This window comes from Podarcis cretensis (assembly GCF_951804945.1).
Source record: "Podarcis cretensis genome assembly, chromosome: 3".
Lineage (NCBI taxonomy): Eukaryota > Metazoa > Chordata > Lepidosauria > Squamata > Lacertidae > Podarcis > Podarcis cretensis.
Genome location: NC_137172.1, coordinates 15,219,300 through 15,243,600, shown reverse-complemented (window position 1 = coordinate 15,243,600; position 24,301 = coordinate 15,219,300). Strand labels below are relative to the sequence as shown.

The window sequence follows — 24,301 nt, the reverse complement described above, 5'->3', positions numbered from 1 at the left end:
TTGCGTATAAATGCTTTTGATCTGTGGGGGCATCTGTTCCTATGTGGGTTTTGCCCACACATAGTCAAAACAACACCATCCACCTCACATCAGAGGCATGAGGAGACCCCAAGGTTGGCAGCAGTACGGTGTTATTTAAGAAGATGAAAAAACCCTAAGCACAGTAAAATCCCAAACAGCCCAGTGAGGAGTAAAGATACTCAGTGGACAAAGAATGCTGTGTGTCTGTTGATGAAGGGGGAAAATACACACACACAACAAGAACTCGTGTCCTGGAATGCAAGGGAGTATCCTCAAAAAGCATACGACTAGCTGGAGTGGCAGCATGCCACACAGCAACATTTGGTTGATGGGTTTCTGCATGTGTCTGTTGGTGGCAAACTGAAATTTAATCACAGTAGATTACCTATACAAGGTGAAATGGCACTGGCAAGGTGTAATGGTACTGAACTGAGCCCATTCAAAACTGGCCCCAATGCTTTAGAGAGTCCAAGAGGTGATATGAACATTTGTATCCAGAGTCTCCCTGTCAATGCCATCATTGTACCTCATTAAACTCCGTTTGAGAATACCTTATTGTAAAGCATTTGTTTCACTGGACATCATCTCTTGAAAAATCTCCAGTCAGACAACCTCAGATAGCTAGGTTGGGTAAGACATATGACTGAAACAATGGAAAAACTCTACCAGATTGGAGACGGCTGTTGACTGAATGAATCGCTAGCCTGACTTGGTATATAGCAGGTTCTAACACAGTTAGAATTAACAGGACCAGATAGGCTCTTAATTTCTAAATCAGCCCAACATTTGCTAAATTAGTCAAGTTTGCCTGATTATAGTCTAAGGCCTATATCTCTACTATGTTCACCATGCCACCGACAAACACAGCTGATATGTCTACTTCTAGGACAGATGTTGTGTAACATACAATTTGTGGCGCCCCTATCAGTGGTGCGCCAAAAGTCAGTGATGAAACTCAGCTGAATAACTTTTTTCTACATGGTCTTGTCATAGCTGGTATAAGCCACAGTATGGAAAGAAGTATCTCCACTCAGACATTTGCTTGGATATTCACATGGTCACAGCACCCACATAGTCACCGTATGTGCAGGATGAAGACATTGTGGTCAATACAACTTGAGACTTCCTATCTATGCCAAAAAGTTGTTCTACCTGTAAAAGGAGATGCTTGCAGAAAATCCAGAAAAACATAAAAATAAAAGACAATTGCAAAACATTCCATCATGGTTGACAAACCCACATTTTCAGTATCTGTGCTGTCAAACAGGATGCAGATACCAAGGTCAATGCTATTCCTATCTATGGATAGCCCTGATGACCATCACCTTAAATCTTCACAAAAGGTGTTCGACCTGTGAAAGCAGGCATTTGCAGAAACTCCAGAGAAGAAATGTAAAAAGAAAAGAAAACCCAAACATCAAGAAATTCCATCATGGCTGACTAACCTGACCAATGGGCTCTTTTGTTGGTGGCTTTCCTCTTCTAGCTGTGCTTGTCGCCAGCGTGGTGGTGGTTTCCATGACTGACGTGGACATCTCAGACTGCATTGCAGTTGCGGTTGACTCAGTTGTCATAGAGGAAGGCACTTCACCAACGAGTCTCACGTTCCCTTCTATCACTATGTTGGTGTCGCTCTCAGCGGCCATGTTGAGGACTTTCAAGCCGTTGTAGTAGAGTCCAGAAAGCTGCCCCTGAAATGGGTGGCCCCGCTCCTTGCCTCCAATTTTTATTGTCGCTTGGCTATTGAAGATTGTGAGCTGACGCCCTGCAAAGATAGTATTACATACATGCAAAAAATGTTGATTGCGAACACTACACTCTTAAACAGAGGATGATTTTTAAACAGATTGTTATGGGGTGGAGGATGAGAGCAATAAACTATAAGAAAGGAATTTTGCTCATAATTCATTGCTTTTTTAATGAGGTGTCCATGGAATGCAGAATTGTCAATCTATGTATGTAATTTCTAAAATTTATGTTGGGTTTGCTTTTCGTTTGAAAGGCCAATTGGGAATTTTTTTCATCTATCTGCTACAGACTATCTCCTCACCCATTCTTTTTATCATGATCATTTTTATTTTGGTCCAAACTTTAGAGGTGTGTGTGTGTGTGTGTGTGTGTGTGTGTATTTGTAGGTCAGATTTCTGATTGCCGGTTCTATCAGGCAAAACATGCAAAATTGCAAGGATTGCAAATAGTTATGTATTATGTTTCTCTCACACAAGCATTCATCTACGTAGAACTACGTAATATGTAAATATGCCAATATTCCAGGTCACACGCAATTATAGTTTAGTGCTATGTGGACAACCCAGCACAAGTTCCAAGTGAAGCATCAGGCTCATGCATTTGCCCTTCCACACCTCTCCTTTCTGCGCACGACAAAGGAAGGAGAGTTTTTCCAAGTTTAGTTTTGCTTTCAAAGAACCTCCGCTTTGCATTATGTAGAAATCAGGAATCCTCGCTTACAGCAAACAACGGTTGCTCAAACAAGCCGGAACCATAAGCAATGGTTTGGAGTTGGCCTGTTTACAAACCAACCAGTCTGTTTGACATAAGGATCCCTAGTTTGTATGTAACACTAAGCCAAGGTTCCTTAAGAGAGAAAGTAAACATAGAAAAAGCCTAGCTTTCCATCCATGCAGGAAGCGGTGGGCAAAGTTTGTAAACCTGATGCCCTTATTGGGCTTGTGGAGGCTCATCCATGTGGCGCTAAGCCACAGTTTCATGTTACATGCAAATGTCGTCACTTCGTTTAATGAATCCTAACATTTAAAAAATTATCATTAAATACAAGCATTCATTTATCTGTCCTATTCATTTGTAAGGCTATCTGCTCCTGAATCTCCCTGTAAATTCATACATGAATTTCACACACACACACACACACACACACACACACACACACACTGAAGAGGCATGAGATACATACAGTATACTGAGCATTTCAGAAACAAACAAAAAATGCTAAAGAAAGAAAGAGAGAGAGATGTCTGATTGTCTTTCAGCAAGGCTACTGACGAAAAGAAAAAGCAAGAAAATTAAAAGAAACAAAAGTGTTTTGGATGTAAAAAAGTAAGTTTAAGGAATGAAACATATATCGATGAAGAGTCATGTCACATTGCTATTGAAAACAGAAATCCTCACCAATGCAAGCTCATTATTATTGTTGTTGTTATTCATAAACATAATATTCTGTTTTGCAGATTGGTTTCTGCTCATAATAAAAGCATGCACACAACTTTAAGCTCTTTTAATTAGTGTTTGTTCCAAAATCCCCTTTGAATGTAGCCAACGTTAAAGGGACTTCATCTCATTTGGCAATCATATTGCCCACTATTTAATATCACCTACAGTTTAAACAATGTTGTTGTTTTTTTGCTTTGTTTCTTTCAGGACCGTAATGAAGATCTCATAACTACATACAGATACATACATATATATATATAAATATATATAAATATAAATATAAATATATTTAGTTAATAATTTAGATGATGGAACATGTAATATAATCTATGAATGATTTATCAGTTTTGGTTAATGCTTGCTATGAGTACCTTCATAGATTGAGTTAGTGGATTATATTTAACAGTCCCTTTAACCTTAAGTTAACAGGGTAAGATTATTAAACAGGCGATACCACTAAAATGTATATAGAAATTATTATATACACGGTATGCAAATATTTACTCTACAGTTTACTGTTTAAAATTTGTTTTTAATTTAGTTTTACCGAAAAATTTATTGTTTTATGTTTATTGGTGTTACAATGAAGCACTACTCGGTTATGTTCAAATTATTTTTTATTTGAAGTTTTAATCAATGTTTTTACCTTTGTCGAGTAGCCATTCATCAACTACTCGACCAAGCCGATATGGAATTCGCTGTCTAGCAATCGCCAGGCGCTCGTTATCATTGTTTCCTTTAAAGTTTAAAGAGACATTTCATTGGTTAAAATCTGTAAGGTCAAAGGTTAAAAGTTAATACTTAAAGCTTGAGCTATACAGTTGCCACATGATTATTATTTTTTTTGGAAAAAATTTGGAATGTTTTAAAAAGCTCTACCTAGAACATTTCATGGTTCAGACTCGCCATTCATTCATTTATTTTATTTTAGCAAACAAAATTATTCCTATGTTAATTGAAAATTAGAAATCTGCATTTGAGCTAGGTTATTAAAACTTAAGTTATAGACAGACCCCAAAAAAACAAATTTAAACATCAAACACTAGCTTTACAAAAAGAATGTTCATTGACCTCAGGGTTTTGTCTTTTTTTGTTTGTTTGTTTGTTTTGATGTTTCTTATTAACTAGTTAAAACAGGTTCAGGTGAAACAGGTTTAATTTTGCAAAATACCTCTTGCTCCAACCTCTTACTCCGGGTTAGTCATTTAAAGAAGAAGAACATTACAACGCTTAACCATCGTCAAGGACACACTTACGTCTGAGATCTAGAAAGCGATCTGACATAATTTATATCCTAGTCAGGAAAAAATACATTTTTAAAATTCTCTAGCTTCCAAATCAATTAATTCCAAAGGCTTCAAATATACTGAACAGGTAGCAGAAGGAAAACAAGAACAAGAACACATCAGGTTATTAACTGCTTGGATATCATTGTGGAATGTAAAGAATCAGTTTCCTCATAGATCATCAAGGCTTTGACAAAAGTAACACCAGAAATGATGGTTTAAATGTAAATAGAAATCTTGATAGCGAAAAGGTTAGTCACACTGAACCACACAACCTAATGTGTATCTACTCAGAAATACTTTTGATTGAGGCTAAGACTGCGATCCTATTCACACGTATCCAGGAGTAAGTCCCACTGAAAACAATGGCAATTACATCTGAGTAGAGATGCGTAGGATTGCACGGTTAAGTCAGACCGAAATCCAATGGACAAGAGAGCTGTTAAGTTGTGCTGATTTCAGAGGGAATTAACCTTAACTCTTTAGAATGGGGTCCTTGAAGTGCACAGAGATTATAAACATCCCCGCTACTTTATAAGCTGTGATGCACAAACCACTTGAGGTCACTGGATCTGTGTCAGGCTGTTTTATGCTTTACGTTTTACAGAGAAGATTAAGCCAGAGGTTTGGTGACACTGACAATATGAGAGAGGGGTAGTCATGGATGCCAGCAGGAAACAGGTCAATGATGCTTATTCCTCCACAAGTTGAATGTGCAGTTTGATTCTCTGCTTTACATTAATGATATGTGAGAATACTTCTTTCAAAAAGCTCTTAAAATGGTTGGAGGCATCAGCGTTCCTGAATATCAGTTGCTGGAAACCACAGGAGGAGAGACTGTTTTTGAGCTCAAATCCTCCTTGTGGTTTTCCCACAGCATCTGGTTGATCAATGTGAGAAGAGGATGCTGGACTTAATGGGCCATTGGCCTGATCCAGCAGGCTCTTATTATGTTCAGGTTCTGGCAAAAAAATACGTCATGCCTGGTTCACCCAGGAACAAACATGGAAGCTTTCTGAGAATACAACCTCACAGAGGCAATGTCATGTGGCAGACAGTTTTTGAAAAGCAGTTATGGCTGAGTTGATATTTGCTCCTCCATTTGCAGATGACCAACACAGTGAAGCATTCTGGGAGGTTTTCTTTTTAGGATGTTTGCCTATGCTGGCAGTGGTTCTTCTGTATCTCCTACTACCTAGGAATGAAATCACATGATAGTGTTGTAGCAACATTTCTGGTGGGATCTGGGTGGGTGTGGCAGCTACCAGCAATGGGCCACCAGGAGATGCTGTGCTGTTCCAAAATGGCGGCATGAATGAAAAATGGGGAGCTGGTGACAACATAAGCTTGTTCTCAACCCTTCTTCACCATGTAGACCTTTTGACTCAGCTGTAGAAGAAACTCCCTCTGTGCTTCTGGAGATTTTTAACTATTCCATCCCCAACTCTCTTCCCTCCCCAGTCATTTGCAACTCTGAAGAGAACATGAATTAACTGGCACCAGACATACATTCACCATTCATTATGTGGAGCAGCTTCTGTATTCTTCAGAAGTGGTTACCAGTTCTGAACGTTATGTGATGCAAGACAAGGGCCTGGGAAAACTGACCCCAAAGAGAGGACCAACAGCCCTAGTAGAAACTTTTCTTCCCCATGTCTAGTCTCAACCTAATTTGGAACCTCTAACCATTCTTCTCTGTCACTGAAGTCCCACACTGGTCACTCTCAATCAAATTCGAAATGGTTTAGAAATACGCATGCAAATTATACACAGTTAAAATCCACTTTATTCTGTTGTTCTATTTCTTGAACTGGCCTTCTGACTTGTAGAAGCAAAAATGCAAAATTCCTTCCCCCGACTTTGAAAGTTTATAGATTTGGAGCACAGTGTGGTTTCGGTAAATCTGAATCTAATCATCGGTGTTTTATTTACTTCTAAAGGTCTCTTTCAGAAACTATTCCTGCTAAAACTCTATGCTTTGTGGGAGTTTAGGAACTTCAGTGGCTTCCTATAAGATTCAAAAATCTGCAAATTACATTTCATTCCGTCTACCGCAATCTTGCACCACTGGGAGCTAAAAAGCTAATGGAAAGTGCAGAAATTGCCAGTTGATTTGTAAAGGTCACACACATATAATAATTTTTGATTACTTTGACTCATCTCTCAAAAGAGTATGTGTGAGGAAATTGTGTCCGGATTGTAACACAAAGAAGTTTATTCAGGTTCTCGCAGCTGATTATACCAATGGTAAAGCTTTGGGGGGAAGAGAATCATACAGTTTTTTTTTTTTAAAAAAAAAACCATATGCATAATCCATGCCATGGATATGCAGCCCAATATGCACAGAGGGACTGAATAGATGGCGTGCTTCTTCCTCCATCAGCGCACATGAGAAGCACATTGACATCATCCAGAGTGGGAGTCTTCACATCTCCTGTCTTCGCATTGATTCATCCACCTCCAGCCCAGGGCATTGGTCATGGCATCAGCCAATTGTGCCAGCCTGTTGAATTATTACTTACTATTATTATTTATTAACTGATGCCAAAAGAATGTGCTCCAGCTCTCCATGCTCTTTTCTCAAACTTTCCATGCACCAGAAAGTCTCTGCTCCTGTCAGGTATCCCTTTTTGAGGTATTCTGTCAGGCATAAATACCTGACTCTTGGCAAGGTCCAGTCAGCACATATGGAGAGGTAGCAAGGACCAAAAACAGAGAGGAAGGAGGCCAGCAGACACAGGAATCCCTAGCAATTTCCTTCAATAGTTAGCTGCTCAGACTGAGGGACGGGTACTGATTCTGACACTTTAGAACCACCTGCAGTATGTGATGGGCTGTGTCTCTTCCTTTCTGCTGTGTGCATGGTATCTTGGCTTGAGCTCCATGCAGTTCCTCCCCTAAAGTAGCTAACCCAATGGAGCACAAAGTATCGAATTGATTTCTTCTTCTTTTTTAAATATATATTTTATTAAAGATTTCTTGGTTTACAAAAGTATTATGGAATTGGTTTCTGACTCTCAGAGCACCTGGTCTGAACTCATGGCAATCTACAGCATCCTTAACTCCAGAATCCACACTCTTCACATCAAGCCTACATGCAATTTTAAAATCTTGGGTCCACTTTTCTGCCAACCACAGGGAATTTGCAAAAGAAGTCTGCTTGTTGCTATAAGATGCCTCTGTTGGCAGTTGGTGCACACTTAGGCTTTAGTACACATCTGAAGCTCTTGCTCCTCTCAGCTTCACTCCTCTCCTGTTGACGAGGATGACTGGTGTATGCCAGAATTTGCTTCTTCTATTTGTGGCACAAGCCAGACCTGGGGGAGGTAGGGTCACTTCCATTAGAGAAACCTCCTGTTGCTATAAGATGCCTCTGTTGGCAGTTGGTGCACACTTAGGCTTTAGTACACATCTGAAGCTCTTGCTCCTCTCAGCTTCACTCCTCTCCTGTTGACGAGGATGACTGGTGTATGCCAGAATTTGCTTCTTCTATTGTGTTTGCGAAAACCAAGTGCTTTGCAAAGTCACTTGTAGAGCAAAGCTGAAGAAATCAAGGAGTCAAGGGGGATGCTTGTGGCACAAGCCAGACCTGGGGGAGGTGAGGTCACTTCCATTAGAGAAACCTCCTGTGCTATCCTTCCTGCATATATCCTGATGTTATGAAGCTCAGAGCATAGGAACAGAAGCCTCACCTGCAGAAGATTAGAAGGAGAAATAGAGCTGTGTGCCATCAGCATTCTAATAACAATGCACACCAAAACTCTGCATGACCCCACTCAACTGTTTCCTGTAGAGGTTCAGCCGCCTGGGAGACAGAACCAACCCCTGTGGGACCCCACATTGGAGAACCCACGAGGCTGAGCAAGGCAGTTTAAGAACCACCTTCTGGATCCAAGCAGGAATGAAACCACTGAAATGTGGTCCCCCCAATACCCAACTCAGACAGTCTCCCCAGAAGGATACCGTGACGGATGGTATCAAAAGCTGTCAAGATATCAAGGAGGGTGAATGGAGTCACACTCTTCCATTTCTCTCCTCACACAGGTCCATATCAAAACCAGACCTGAATCCCAGTTGAAATGGATCTTCAAAAGCTGTCTCCTCTAAGAACTGGATCTGGTTGGCAAACACCTTCTCAAGAACTTTGGCCAGAAAGGGAATCACTTCCTTCAGGCAACCTGGGACCACTCCTTCTTGAAGAGAAGCATTAGTTACCTCCCTGGCTCATCCAGCTATCTTCTCTCTGCCAGATTTTATAAGCCAGGAGAGGCAAAGGTACAAGCAGTTGCATGAACCTGACCTTGCCTGGTCCTCAAACTGCAGCAGCTGAACTCTATCCAACAACATCAGAGAAGACAGCACTCCAGACATCTCACCAGGATCATTAGCACCAATGATGAAGTCCAAAACTTGTTAGCAAACCTTTAGCTAAATAGCTCTGCAGGACAGCAACCCAAGGACTCAGTGAAGGTGGAGAGGTAAGTTTTACTTATTTGCCACCTTCACTGAATGGGCTTGAGCCCGTGCATGTACCAGTATGTGCTTACATTTGTTGGGAGTTTTCCTTCACCTGTGCTCAAGTCAGATCCCTTCATTGCTCTGAGCTCCAAGGGCATAACAACAAAGATTTCTAAACATTGCCAGTTGGAAGAGGATGTTCAGGTGTCATTGGGCCAGTCGGGGTCAACTCTGCACTACAGAGATTGACCAGGGCTTTGACCGAAGAGCATGGATACTGAAAAAAAACTCCCCAGAACCTTCTGAAAACCAATTGGATCCATTAGTCTCTGAAAGAGGACCATCTTAACCCCCCACACATATTTTTCTGTCTCAGTTTGCATTGTTGTGAATACTGCTACCAATCCTGTGTTGCGTTTGGGCATGTTTCTGTTACATTTTATCTCCCCCGTAGAGAGACAACTGTTTTTTGAAAGGTAATGGAAGGCGTTAGCGATGACAGTGGCTTGTGGCGTGTGAATATCTATTGTCCCACAATGAAGTCCAGATGCAGGTCCAACTTGACATATTTCGTTTCACAATACAGGGTAAAATGATGTACCCCCATTTATTTAGGAGAACTTTTTACAATGTGCAAACACACCCACCCACACACCCCAGTCACATAAGACATTAAATAAAGCAAGAAAATGTGTTAGCATTCTGAAATTGCAGATCTGGCCAAAACTAGCGAGTCAAACTAAAAAGGAAGTGTAGGATGTCAGAGGTTAAGAGTTCCTTATCTTTGTTATTCACATATCAAATACATTGAGACCATGTCCACCCATGTGATGGGACGGCACCCTCTGCTATACCTGAGGGCACAGACCAGCTTAGGAGGCAAAAGAGTGGCCACACAACACACAGTCCTTCCCCTCCAAACCCTCCCTGCTCATCTTTTTGCCTGGCACCTGCTTGCCACTCCCTCAGACAAACGCTACAATGCAGGGATGGCACCAGCCTGTGGCACATCTGCAAAGGAAGGCATGATGGCCTGGGTGGCTGCCTCTCTGCCTGCTTGCTAGGTCAATGCCCTTTGTCAATAGGGCTGTCTGCGCAGTACAGGTAGAGGGCAACAGCCTGCCAGCCCAGGCTAGCAACAGGCAACGCAAGCACCAGGGCATCAGTGAAGAGGGATGGGAATGGTGGTGGGGCTCAGGAGGAGTGGCTGGAGAAGAGGACTTCATCTGCCACACTCATGTATTTGCTGCCAGATGTGGCTGTCTCATTCTGTCCTGAGGATGCTATACCCTGCTTATAAACTTGTTTCAAGGAGAGAGGGTATACCCTGGCTGTCATAGAATCATAGAATTAGAAAACAGCCCAAGGACCATTTGGTCCTACCCCTTGCAATGCAGGAATCTCAACTAAAACATCCGTGACACATGGCCACCTGACCTCTGCTTAAAAACCTCCAATGAAGGAGTATCCATCAGCTTCCGAGGGCGTCCATTCTAGTGCAGAACAGCTCTTACATATTGGGTTCAATAGCAGGTGCGATTGCCATTTCCTCAGATGCCCACCCACTTTCTGTCTTTCTTACTTTCTCTCTCACTCACTCACTCACTCACTCATTCATTCATAGAGTGTAAATTCTGAGTTACCTGTACAGTGGTAACTCAGAGGCTTGACAACCATATGTCAGGAGTGCTCTGATGGTGTTTCCTGCTTGGCAGGGGGTTGGACTCGATGGCCCTTGTGGTCCCTTCCAACTCTATGATTCTATGATTCTATGATTCTATGATTCTATGATTCTATGGTACCTCGGGTTAAGAACTTAATTCATTCTGGAGGTCTGTTTTTAACCTGAAACTGTTCTTAACCTGAGGTACCACTTTAGCTAATGGGGCCTCCCGCTGCACGCAATTTCTGTTCTCATCCTAAAGCAAAGTTCTTAACCCGAGGCACTATTTCTGGGTTAGCGGAGTCTGTAACCTGAAGCGTCTGTAACCGAGGTACCACTGTATTGCCTGCATTGACTGCCAGAGGTTTTCCAGGGTTCCAGGCAGGAGTCTTCTCCAGCCCTATTTGGAGACACCTGAGATTGAACCTGGCACCTTCTGCACATGCTCTACCCGTGAACTGCAGACCCTTCCTTGAAACCCTTCTCCCATGCAGGGTTTGTTCCAGATCATAAGAACGCCAGAAGAGCCTGCTGGATTAGCCAGTGGCCCACTAAGCCGCTTCTGGTGAAACCAGAGCAGCGCACGGAAATGCCGTTTACCTTCCTGCCGGAGCAGAACCTATTTATCTACTTGCACTTTCATAGTTCCAGTTACAGATAGGTAGCCGTGTTGGTCTGCCATAGTCAAAACAAAATAAAGAAATTCCTTCCAGTAGCACCTTAAAGACCAACTAAGTTAGTTCTTGGTATGAGCTTTCGTGTGCATGCACACTTCTTCAGATCTGAAGAAGTGTGCATGCACACGAAAGCTCATACCAAGAACTAACTTAGTTGGTCTTTAAGGTGCTACTGGAAGGAATTTCTTTATTTTGTTTCTACTTGCACTTTGACGTGCTTTCGAACTGCTAGGTTGGCAGGAGCAGGGACCGAGCAACGGGAGCTCACGGGGATTTGAACTGCCGACCTTCTGATCAGCAAATCCTAGGCTCTGTGGTTTAACCCACAGCGCCACATGGCTCATAGCCATCCATTAATTTGTCAAATACTCTTTTAAAGCCATCCAGTTTGGTGGCCTCCTGATATTCCCAAAGCTAACTGATAACTGATAACTCAGAGGCGGTAATAGATCTCAGAGGAACAGCGACCAGCGAGAAAAGGGAAGCCTCTTTCCCCTCCTGTGGTGGAAGCTCCCTCCTCACGAGAAGGTTCTTTGTGAAACAAAGGAGGCCATTTGCTCTCCAAATCTGCACACTGGGAGCAACTCCTGTCTCTCTCCTGTACCCCCTCTTCTAGTCTGGGGTGTTGCGTTTTCCTGTGCCTGTCTGCAGCCTTCTCCTCCTCTTTATTGCCTCCATTTGTCTTGTTTTGATTCAGAGCCTTTTCCACGGCTGCAATCAATAATTAAAGGTAAAAGTATCCTTCCCCAACTCAATTCTCCCTTAGTAATAAGGCAGCAGCCTCCACGCAGCACCGAGTGGCTTAGATGGAGAGACTGCTGTGTTATATCTGAGAGAAGCAAGAGAAGATAAAAAAGCAACAAGGAGGTGATAAAAAAAGCCTTTGGCTGTTAAATGAAAGGTCATATTATGCTATCATGCCTACCAGAAATATATTAAAAAGGGGCCTTTTATAGTAATGGTGAAACATTTAGCTAGTTGATACTATACTGTGAAAGCTGAAATGGGCATCAAAAGGCGATTATATTATTCAGGTGTAAGAATGAGGTGTAAAATGGAGGATTGCAGGATCTATAACCCTCTGCTGTGCTTCAGTCCAAAGAGCCATGTTCCTTTGGGGCAAGCTTCCGGGGGCCACATGACAATGATGTGCAGGGCCTGAAGAAGAAGAAAAAAGGATGCGGAACAATGGATATAAAATGTCACCTTTGTTCATCAGCCTTGTTTCTCCACACATTTTTCTCCATTCGCCATCAAGAGAAGCAAGAAGCATGATCAGAGTTGAAGGAAACATTCCAGCCAGGTGAAAACATATGTGAAGCAGGGTCGGAATGGGGCAGGGATGGGCGAGGGGTGAATATTTTCGATGTAATCCCCCCCCCCCCCCCGGTTTTAAGAAATGCATGGGTTCTGCTTCTGAGTCTGTTGTTTTGTTTTTGCAAAGATGCCTTGAGTCACCTGTGGTGAGAGAAGGGTCCCTCCAAACTCTACAATTTAATAATAATAATAATAATAATAATAATAACCATAGATAAATATTTAAATGTTAATTTATACATGAGCTTTCACACACCAGCAAATTAATGCAGAAATGAGAGGGTCTCAGAAATAAATGCATGCGAGACTGGCAAGTTGCGGCAAATAGATTGATTCCTTCTGCCTCATTCTGACACTACTGAGAACTTGCTTCAGATCTGCATGGCCAGTTCTGCATGCTAACATTCCCCACGGCAAACATAGCTCCTCCCAATCTGCACAGGGGCTCAGCAGAGTCACAGTGAGCTTAAGCATAGCAGTCCCATTGATTCTCAATTCAGAAAGGAAAGAGGAAGGTCATTCTCTGGGCAAAGCAGGGCAAATCAAAATAATAACAATGTTAAAAGGGAAAAGAGCCAAAGGGGCCAGCGCTGATGGAAAATGGCATTTAAGAGATAAAAATCTGTTCTCTGTCAGCAGCAGAGCCAAAGAAGTAGCCCTTGGCCACAGAAAGCTTTAGACTCTCAGCTGCGTCTAACAGTGGCATTTCAATTTGTGTATTTTATGCCTCACAGATATTTGACTATAAAAGAGTAATACGTTTCAAATTGAAAGGTTTAAACTTGTACATTCAGGGTTCTTTGTTTCTTTCTTTCGTGCTTTTGGCAAGGCAGGGCCACAGAAAACCATAAATTGCAGATGCAAAAGCTCAGCGAGATAAAAATCGCAGAAGCACTTGGGCACCGCACTTCCACAAGGAACAGCTCACAACGCAGTAGCGAAAGAGCCACGAAGACCCCCTAAACCAGCCCAGTTTTATGGACTTTTATCAGGAAGAGCAACAGCTACTGGATGAACGAGCGAGTGCCAGGAAGTCATTTGCTGATGCAATATCAGACCTCACCTGGAGTACTGTGTCCAGTTCTGGGCACCACAGTTCAAGAAGGACACTGACAAACTGGAACGTGTCCAGAGGAGGGCAACCAAAATGGTCAAAGGCCTGGAAACGATGCCTTATGAGGAACGGCTAAGGGAGCTGGGCATGTTTAGCCTGGAGAAGAGGAGGTTAAGGGGTGATATGATAGCCATGTTCAAATATATAAAAGGATGTCACATAGAGGAGGGAGAAAGGTTGTTTTCTGCTGCTCCAGAGAAGCGGACACGGAGCAATGGTTCCAAACTACAAGAAAGAAGATTCCACCTAAACATTAGGAAGAACTTCCTGACAGTAAGAGCTGTTTGACAGTGGAATTTGCTGCCAAGGAGTGTGGTGGAGTCTCCTTCTTTGGAGGTCTTTAAGCAGAGGCTTGACAACCATATGTCAGGAGTGCTCTGATGGTGTTTCCTGCTTGGCAGGGGGTTGGACTCGATGGCCCTTGTGGCCTCTTCCAACTCTATGATTCTATGATTCTATGATCATATGTTAAAATTACATCCTGCCTCCCACAAACTTAGATGGCCTTCAGGGAACATGAGATGAATTCATGGAGGAGTCAATGGCTACTAGATGTCACAGACTGGTTGGACACAGAGGAATGGTGGGAGGAACCAGTTGTGGAAACCTCAAGGGAAGAAAGCTCAAAGCCTGAGAATTGGTGGTGGGACCATGAATTGGCAGTGGGACCATGAGTGGTCAGAGGGAGAAGACTAGGAGGTGTTGGAAGCTGAAGAGGTAGCAGGGCTTAGTGTGCAGGGAGAGTCTGTGGCAGAAGCAGAAGAGGATAGAGGCCAAGGGGCAGAAGTGAGTCTGGCTGCTGAAGAGTTGCAGGTGTCTCCTGCTCCTGCTGCAACAAGCTTCCCTACACCCAGTGTGGTGTAGAGTTTAAGAGCGGTAGACTCGTAATCTGGTGAACATGCAGCTGCTGGGTGACCTTGGGCCAGTCACACTTCTCTGAAGTCTCTCAGTCTCACTCACCTCCCAGAGTGTTTGTTGTGGGTGAGGAAGGGAAAGGAGAATGTTAGCCGCTTTGAGACTCCTTCGGGTAGTGATAAAGCAGGATATCAAATCCAAACTCTTCTTCTACCCTCCCCACTGGTCTCCCAGAACCAGGAGAGGCATGAAGAGGGCAGAGGAGAAGTTAGCTTCACGCAGGTGCAGATTGCTTGGGGAAACCCTTGCACAGGAGGGGTCTTGGGCAGATGTGGGGAAGCAGGGACCTTCAGCCTCAGCAACGGCTTCATGTCGGCAAGACCTGCTGGAGATGAGCTGCGGTGCTCATTAGGCCTGACCCTTCTGTGCAGCTCCTATTTTTGCTAATAACTCCAACTCGCTTGGTGTAATTCCAGGCTGTCTTACTCCTGTCATTAGCTTCCCATAGGTATCTGGTTGGCCACTGTGAGAACAGGATGCTGGACTAGATGAGCCACTGGCCTGATCCAAAAGGGTATTATTATGTTATTATGTAGCATATTGTCCTAGACAATCCACTACCATCCCCTAAAGTAGGAGCTGAATGCCCACCCCCATCATCCCTGACCACTGGTCATGTTTCCTGGGGCTACCTTTGAAGGTGACTTGGAAACTACAACTAATCCAGAACGCGACAGCTAGACTGGTGACTGGGAGCAGCAGCCGAGATTATATAACACTGGTCCTGAAAGACCAGTGGCTCCCAGTACGTTTCCAAGCACAATTCAAAGTGTTGGTGCTGACTGTTAAAGCCCTAAATGGCCTCATCCCAGTATGCTTGAAGGAGCATCTCCACCCCCATCGCTAAGCCCAGACACTGAGGTCCAGCGCCGAGGGCCTTCTGACGGCTCCCTCACTGTGAGAAGTGAGGTTACAGGGAACCAGGCAGAGGGCCTTCTTGGTGGTGGCACCCACCCTGTGGAATGCCCTCCCACCAGATGTCAAGGAAATAAAGAACTATCTGACTTTTAGAAGATATCTGAAGGCAGCCCTATTTAGTTTTCAATGCTTGATATTTTAACACTTTTTATTATTATTACTCTCCTGCCAACCTAGCAGTTCGAAAGCATGAAGTGCAAGTAGATAAACAGCAGGAAGGTAACGACATTTCCGTGCGCTGCTCTGGTTCGCCAGAGCCACATGACTCGGAAGCTGTACGCCGGTTCCCTCGGCCAATAAAGCGAGATGAGCACTGCAACCCCAGAGTCATCTGCGACTGAACCTAATGGTCAAGGGTTCCTTACCTTTTACCTTTTTATTATTATTACTAATATTCTGTTGGGAGCCTCCCAAAGTGGCTGGGGAAACCCAGCCAGGTGGGCAGGGTATAATTAAATTATTATTATTATTATTGAGTCCAAGAACGTTTGGAGAGCACCAGTTGGGGAAAAACTATCCTACAGCTCAAGTCCATTCCTCCTATGTTCTCTGCTCCTTTGTTTCCTCTTCCCCCTCTCTCTTACACACACACACACACACACACACACACACACACACACCACCCCTGACACCGAGCTGCTTCATTTCTCCTGCGAGAAACCCATTTACAACTGCACACCCCATTATTCAGGACACAAGCGGCAACTCCTTTGTTATACTTAACAATTTTTTAAAGAGGGAAATGGATAATCTTTCAAAGAAAACAGCTCCTCTGACACAATTTGCAAATCCACTCTCTCTCAGGAAACTACTTGACCTTTCCCACAATAGACTGGAACACAAGAAATTGCGTGAGGATATTGCGGCCGTCGCAGATTTACAGGGTTTTTTTCTTCTTCCCTTTTTCCAGGTGGCTTCATTAACAAAGTCGCACGCGCCCGAAATGAATGCATTATTAAAATGAGCTGCATTGCGCTCTTTAAATATTAGCAAAATAAAAGCCGCTTTATTTTGAAAACGCAGGCTGTCAAGGATGATAAAGCACAGAGCTTACAAGCCAGCCCTGAAAGAGACAGCCCTTCAGAGCTAAATGCTGGAAGGATAGCAATGCAATATTGATGATTTCCCCCGCTTAATAAACTTATAGGATTCGCAGAACGATCTGTATCCTATTATCGATCCCCAGGCAAAACTCCAGGAGAAGTTACTGGCAACGGGTCAATAGAGGGGAAGGTAAACAGGCAGCTGTTCCTCCTGCTCTTCTTGATGGAAACGAATGCGTGCAAGAGTCATTTCCTCGCCTGAAATATGGCGCACCAACGAGGAACACCGCGGCATACAGATCAATATTCAGAGGCCAGAATATGCACAGCCAATTATGATCAGAAACATTCGGAATGGATTGTTAGCAGGGAACGAAGCCTGCAGCCATATCCCTGGAATGAAACCTCCAAACACTGCTGCGCCTAATGGCCTGATGCTTGAAATGTGATTTAAAAATAAATAAATAAAAAGGGTCGAAGGCATCCATGCTGCACGTGGCCCTGATAAACCTTTTCTTTCTACAGCCTCCTTCTTTTTCATCTGTTTCTGCCAGCAAAACTGCACTGAGGAAACAGGTGCAGTTGTTCCAGGTTTGTATACCCCCAAACTGGAGGGTTCTCAATCTCTGCTTTAAGACATTGGCAGTAAACTGGTGTCCTGGATCCCATAAGTGGAACATTTATTGATGGGCCACAATAACAGTATTGACACACTGCACTCTCCCATATATCAGGGTAGTGCATGGCAATATAATTTTTTTTAAAAGCATTAAAAGCAGTGCAGCACAATATTCAGGCCCATCAGCATAGAAAAGGTCTTTGAGAGATGGCTGAAAGTCAAAACACGAGGGTGCCTGCTGCATGTATGCTGGATGAACATTCCACAGCTTGGGACCAGTGCCACTAAATGCCTCATAGGCCTTTGTAACATAGGAGACAACTGAGGCCATATGCACACCATATATTATTAACCTGTCATTTTTTTTATTTCATTTGTATCCTTTCCATTCCTCCGAGAAGCTCAAGGTGGCTCACATAGCCCTCCTCCACCCCACCTGATCTGGAAACCAAGCCTTATGAGTTGGGTATGTCCAGCCTGGAAGAGACTGAGAGGAGATATGCTAGTCATTTTCAAATATACAAAGGGCTGTCACTAAACTATGGCTCTTTCATTTTTTATTTTTTATTTTTGGCGGGGAGAGTACAGTGACAATTCGGTTTCCATTTTCCTCAGAATTCTCAGACATCCCAATTTCAGCTGTTATGGAACCTCCCAATTTTAATTTTAATTTTCTGAGAACAGGACGAACAAGCTAGGAGTTTTTTGAGGTACGAAACACAGACTATGAATCCTTTGTGACGCCTTAAAACAGTAGCCCAAATAAATCTTAGAAGGGATTGTGTCCTGACAGGCAAGATATGGTATCTTCCTGCATTGACATGATTACTGTACTTTGCCCGGCTCAAGATAATTCCCCTCTGGAAAGGTCAGATATGTTCAGCAATATTTTCCTTAAACCAGTAAAATAAAGATACAGAGAGTGCCACAGCAGGACAACAATCAGGAGTCTAGGCAGAGGGGGAACGGCATTGCTTTGTACGAAAGGCTTCAATCTACTTCTGTTGAAAATCCTTCCTCGTGTTTAACATCCAAGGAGATGCTATCAAGGCTACGCAGGTGGGAGATGCAAAGCTGAGTCATTCATGAGGGTAATGAGACTGTTGGATGAAATATTGTAATGGGAAATTTAACCACCAAAAGGGGAGGGGGAGGGGGAAAGGAAGCTAAAATTACCTCCCCCCCTGGAGCATCTTGCCATTCTAGAACTGAGATTGAAGTGGAGGGTGAGGTAAACAGAGAGGCAGGAGTTGCTTCTTCCACAGATTTTCCAAGAGGGTGTTGCCATATTCACAGCTTTCACCTCAATGTTTCTTCTAAGCATTCCCTTCCCTGCAAGCGCTGCCACAGCCATTCTGGATATTGCCTTCCTAACCTTGTGAGCCTGGGATTTGTACTGCCAAGCGCTCCTGCTCAGGTTGAGGGAGCTTCCAAATGGTACTTGATTCTTGAGGTGGGATGGATAAAGGCCCGGAATGGCCATCTGGCAACTTGGGCAAATGCGAAAGGGGCCAATATACTAGATTTTATTATATTTTCTAAAAAACCTCCCAAAATTTGATAGTGTGTGAACATTGGCAGCAAGAAATTGCCCAGTGGTGTCTCCATCCACCAGAGGCACAGGGGAGGTTTTCCCTAAGTCAGATCTGGGAAGGGGAAAGAGACAGAAGCAGAGGACAGAGGTGAAAGATCACCTGGCTTTTGCTTTGGTGTGGCATTGGAAGAACATGGTTGTCTGTCTTCTCTTCCTCTCTTTGATTGGCAGGTTGGTCTCACCTTGCCCAAGCAGCTGGATTAGGGTGGGAGGGACCTGTCCCTCATCTGGGCAGGTGGCATCTGGCTTCCAGTTACAGAAAGGCAGGCATGCAGAAGGGAGCAGCTGGCTTGCAGAGTTCGAACAATGCTGGGCTTCCAAACAAGGTGGACAGCAGGGGAGGAAACTGATCCAGCACAGCAAAAGTAGATTTATTGACCCCTGACCTAGAAGCCTTCCCATCTCCCACAAGACTAAAAGGTGAGGGGATGACTGAATGTGGCATTCAGTAGTGATCAGGACTGGCCCAAGGAAAGGCAAGCAGCCATGCTTGTGACTAACTAGTGAAATAATAATAATAATAATAATAATAATAATAATAATAATAATAATAATTTATAGCCCACCCATCTGGCTGGGCTTCCCCAGCCACTCTGGGCAGCTTCCAACAAAATATTAAAATACTGTAATGCATCCAACATTAAAAGCTTCCCTAAATAGGGCTGCCTTCAGATGTCTTCTAAAAGTCTGGTAGTTTTTGTTCTCTTTGACATCTGGTGGGAGGGTGTTCCACAGGGAGGGTGCCACTACCGAGAAGGCCCTCTGCCTGGTTCCCTGTAACTTGGCTTCTCGCAGTGAGGGAACAGCCAGAAGGCCTTCAGTGCTGGACCTCAGTGTCTGGGCTGAAAGATTGGGGTGGAGACACTCCTTCAGATATACTGGACTGAGGCCGTTTAGGGCTTTAAAGGTCAGCACCAACACTTTGAATTGTGCTCGGAAATGATGGAATAATGCCTGGAAGAGAAGGGGATCATTCTCTGCTCCACACACCAGGAGCTCTGGGGTAGATAGATATTCACAACTAACACATCAAACACATTCTTAAAGGGGTATTGTTCTTAATGCATGCGCACACAGATGATAAACACAGAAGAATAATTTGACATACTGTTTGAATCTGGACTGCTGTGCCCTCAATGATGGCGCCAATTTTTGGTCCCTGCCTATCACTGTATGGGCACAGGATGCTAAAGGCTTGTGTGCAGCGGCAGGGGTAAAAATCACAAAATAGAAACAAACAGACCCCACCCACCCACAAAAATTTATCAGTGGGGTTGAAAGGAAGAGGCTCACATTGAGAATGGGTGTAAGAAAGAGATTAATATCTTCTCAGAGACCTGAATTATTTAGGTTGTGCCTCTCTCCCCCCCTCTCTCTTTTTTTTATCCAGAGCAGACATGAGTGTCACTTTTTCCATTTCCAGTATGAATTATAGTACTTTTTCTGAATTAGGGAGCTAAACAGAAGTTCTTGTCCTGAAGACATGAAGTCCTATTGCACTGTCACAACTCACAACACTGGCAAATATATATATATATATAGAGAGAGAGAGAGAGAGAGAGAGAGAGAGAGAGAGAGAAATGTGATCATTTTTTTAAAAAAGCCTTATGGCCCAGGGATATCTCAGAACACAATGTCATTACACAGAAATTAATTTTGTTTTTTGTTTGTTTCTTTCATATTTGGGATGGCAAATTGTCTGGCTCAAAGGCTCAAGCCAGCATTGAATTTATGCTGCCTTTCGAAGGGCTCTGGTCTCAGAGCTACCTCAGGGCTGCTCTAGGAGTTAATGGAAATGCAATGCATCACCGGTACGATGAGACTGAAAGAGTTAGGAGAAATAAGAAGAAATGCTGGATTCGGCATCCTGTGAGAAACTCACAGGCAGGATTTGAGCATAAGAGCGACTCTCCCCTGCTGTGGCTTACAGCAACTGGTATTCAGGAGCACTGCTGCCATCTGGCTAGTAGCTCTCAATAGCCCTCTCCTCCATGAACTGGTCTTATCCTCTTTTAAACCCATCCACGTTGGTGGCCATTGCTGTCTCCTGTGGCAATGAGTTCCATAGTTTAACTATGCACTGTGTGAAGTGGGACTCGTGAGCACTGCATATATTGGCTGGCATACAGAATGGTGCTCAACACAAGCTCCATTGCCCAGTCAAAAAAATCTAGGGCAGAACTGAAGGGGCACATTTTGGATGAAGAATGTTGGGTGCGGTGTTGTATTCTGCAGAGGCACTGGGCAACACTTCCCATGATTCCTCATCTTTGGCCATGCTACCTGGGTCGGATTGGAGTTATAGTCCCCATCATCTTTAGGCACCAGACAGGGGAAGGCTGGTGCAAGCTGCTGAATTGAGGACTACGGCAGAGGAGCCTAGGTGTGCCTCTCAGACACTTATTGGCCTCGTCTCTGTGGTGTTCATCCTGGTCCTCTTCAACCCAGTCAGAACAAGTGACCTGAGGAGCCAATGAGGGCTTGGCTGGCTCTACAGAACTGACACTCTGACTTGGATTCTCAGTCTGAGTCAGCTGTCCCACTGAGTAAAAGGTAAAGGACCCCTGGATGGTTAAGTCCGGTCAAAGGCAACTATGGGGTGTGGCACTAATCTCGCTTTCAGGCCGAGGGAGTTGGCGTTTGCTCACAGACCGCTTTCTGGGTCATGTGGCCAGCATGACTAAACCACATCTGGTGTAACAGGACACAGTGACAAGTGCCAGAATGCACAGAAATACCGTTTACCTTCCCGCTGCAGTGGTACCTATTTATCTACTTGCACTGGTGTGCTTTTGAACTGCTAGCTTGGCAGGAGCTGGGACAGAGCAATAGGAGCTCACCCCATTGTGGGGATTTGAACTGCCAATCTTCCGATCAGCAAGCCCACTATGACTGTGTTTGCATATCTTAGACCAGTGTGGGATGCTGGTTATATGTATCTTTTGTAACCCATCTGTGTCCACAGTGCCCGCTCAACTGGAATTGACACTTTTACAGGTGCCATATAATATGCACACCACATTTGTAAGAACGAGGTTGTTTAGTGTGGCATCGCTGACACTTGGGAACTCCCTGCTTATTGATAGAAAAAGGGAAGGCACTTTTCTGATATTTTCTTTTTGGTGCCTGCTGGATAGGACAAGCCTATCCAGATGGTTAGAAAGTTTGTATGAGTTTCCATTTGTTTTATCCTACTCTGTTATGATCGAAACTTTCTGTATGTTTTAAATTATAGTTGTAAATTTTTTTAGTGGTGATTCATTGCTTTATCTTCTTCCTTTTTTTGTAAACAGCTTTGAGGTTTTGTTCTACAATCAAGCAGTATATAATGAAATAAACAAATAAAATAACTGATACGATGATAATGATTAAAGGCAAAATATCTATCGAAGTGAAATATTTCCAAAGCAGTGGGGTGCCCTTGGTGTGTGGTTACTGCAATGCAACAGTGATACTGACATTGAAAGTATGGCAATCATTAGTTCAGCTGTAAACCACCTGTGTTTTCAATGAGCATGTAGTGAATATATAACCTCTAGATTCTCCAAGGCACAGTGCCTCTGAGTGCTGGTTGACAGGGAGAAAACAATAAAGGTAAAGGTAAAGCGGATTAGCGCTATTAGCGGTTTAGCGGTTTTTAGCGGATCAGCTGATAAGCGGCTTAGCGGCTTAGGAAAAGGGGAAAAAAGGGGGGGGCGCAGGAACTCGCAAGACATTTCGTCTTGCGAAGCAAGCCCATAGGGAAATTCGTTTTGCGAAGCGCCTCCAAAACGGAAAAGCCTTTCGTCTAGCGGGTTTTCCATCTTGCGAGGCGTTCGTCTTGCGGGGCACCACTGTATTGCTATTAATATTATTGAATTTGTTGTTGTTGTTTAGTCGTTTAGTCGTGTCCGACTCTTCGTGACCCCATGGACCAGAGAACGCCAGGCACTCCTGTCCTCCACTGCCCCCCGCAGCTTGGTCAGACTCATGCTGGTAACCTCGAAAACACTATCCAACCATCTCGTCCTCTGTCGCCCCCTTCTCCTTGTGCCCTCCATCTTTCCCAACATCAGGGTCTTCTCCAGAATAAAACACCCCAATTTTCATTGGAGAAATGTTGGAGGGTATGCTTTTGCCCCCAATCCCCATTTATGAGTTTTCTAAGAGGCTTCTGTTTGGTCACTGCAAAGATACTGGAATAAATGGGCCTTTATAATCTGGTATGAAGTTAATAAATGAACAAAACTTTGCTCTTTGCGGTTATAAATATATAATGTTTCCCAGCCGTGGCTCTGCCATCTCTCAGGTCAACAGTTCAAGGCACCCTTTGGGCTTGATGGCTAACAAGATGCGATCTTGTTCTCTAAAAAGAGAATCGCTGCTATTCATTTCACCCTTTCTTCCCATTACAAGGGAGTCTTCATGCAGAAGAGCAGTCAAACACACAGTCTGTCTCCCACCTGCAATCTAAAATATTACAATCTCAAGAGGGCTCTGAGACATGCTTCCCCCTCAGCCCCGAATATTTGGAAACTGCTCGAAGATTCTTCAAGTTCTTAAAACTGTGTTCTTCTCTTCTTGTATTTACCATGCTTTGTTATGAATCTTTTAAAAGGACTCTGCATTTTCTAAATGCTTTATAGCAGATCTGGGAGCGCTGCTACTCATTTGACATTTCCCTGCCTCTTACAAAGAAGCAGCCTTATGTCATATTTTTTTTAACCAAAGGAGGCGGAATCTGTCAGTGGCAGAGCAATGGCGAGCACACGGCACATTTTATTAAAATCTGAATTTAATTACAGAATCTGTTGCATCTCAGAAGCGATAAGCCTCTGCTTTTTACCAGGTTCTCCAAGATGAAAAAGGGAAAGATGTGAAAGAAAGGAGGGGAAAGCCCACAGCTACAAAACCGGGGGGTGGGTGGGGTGGGGAGCAAATGCCTGTCTCCCCTGACTTAAAGAAACATTATATAGCATTATCAGACAGAAGAAAGCTGATAAGTTGTCAAATCAAACATAAATAAATAACACACTGACTTAAGAAACTTTAATAAAGCCCATTGATAAGAAGGGACTGTAAGTCACTCCTTGGTAAGAAAAAAGATAGAGGCAAGAAAAAAGAAGTCTGTAGGGTGGAAAGATTTGAAAACCTTTGAAGTTGTATCATTTTTAATGGAAGACAAGCTAGCAGACGAAGATTGGGAAGGTGCAAAGTGGCCAGTTACTTCTTCAAGGCTGTAAAACCTTGGCCAAAGTGGTCTCCCCCAATGTTGCTGCAAAGTATTTTGGGTGGGTGGGCTTTGTACAAATGTTTGTTCCACTACTGGTGGTTATTACATACTTGCTGGTCTCAATATTTAAACTAAAAAGAAGTTTATTTTATCCAGAAGCAACCAGAGCGAGGACAGGAATCACTGCCCTAACTCTGATTTCGCTTAAACATTATTGTGTACCCAAATATCTTGGCTATGTAGTACATGGAAGGAGTGACTGGGATGTGCTTTCT

General features: G+C 43.6%; 1 protein-coding gene and 1 long non-coding RNA gene across 34 annotated transcripts in view; one reads left to right on the top strand and one right to left on the bottom strand.

The window, feature by feature from the left end:
* The window catches only part of NRXN1 (neurexin 1), a 1,023,765-nt gene that overhangs the window by 120,097 nt on the left and 879,367 nt on the right, over positions 1-24,301 (bottom strand). For 20 of the 33 annotated variants that reach the window (XM_079968418.1, XM_079968429.1, XM_079968450.1 and 17 more), the window contains 2 exons: positions 3,857-3,946; positions 1,467-1,786 (listed from right to left, as the gene is read on the bottom strand). In XM_079968418.1, coding sequence (XP_079824544.1) covers positions 1,467-1,786; positions 3,857-3,946 — 410 coding nt within the window. The remainder of the gene's footprint in view (positions 1-1,466; positions 1,787-3,856; positions 3,947-24,301) is intronic. The other 13 variants (XM_079968424.1, XM_079968427.1, XM_079968435.1 and 10 more) reach the window with 1 other exon arrangement.
* The window catches only part of LOC307211992, a 964,702-nt gene that overhangs the window by 389,840 nt on the left and 550,561 nt on the right, over positions 1-24,301 (top strand). The window lies entirely within an intron of this gene.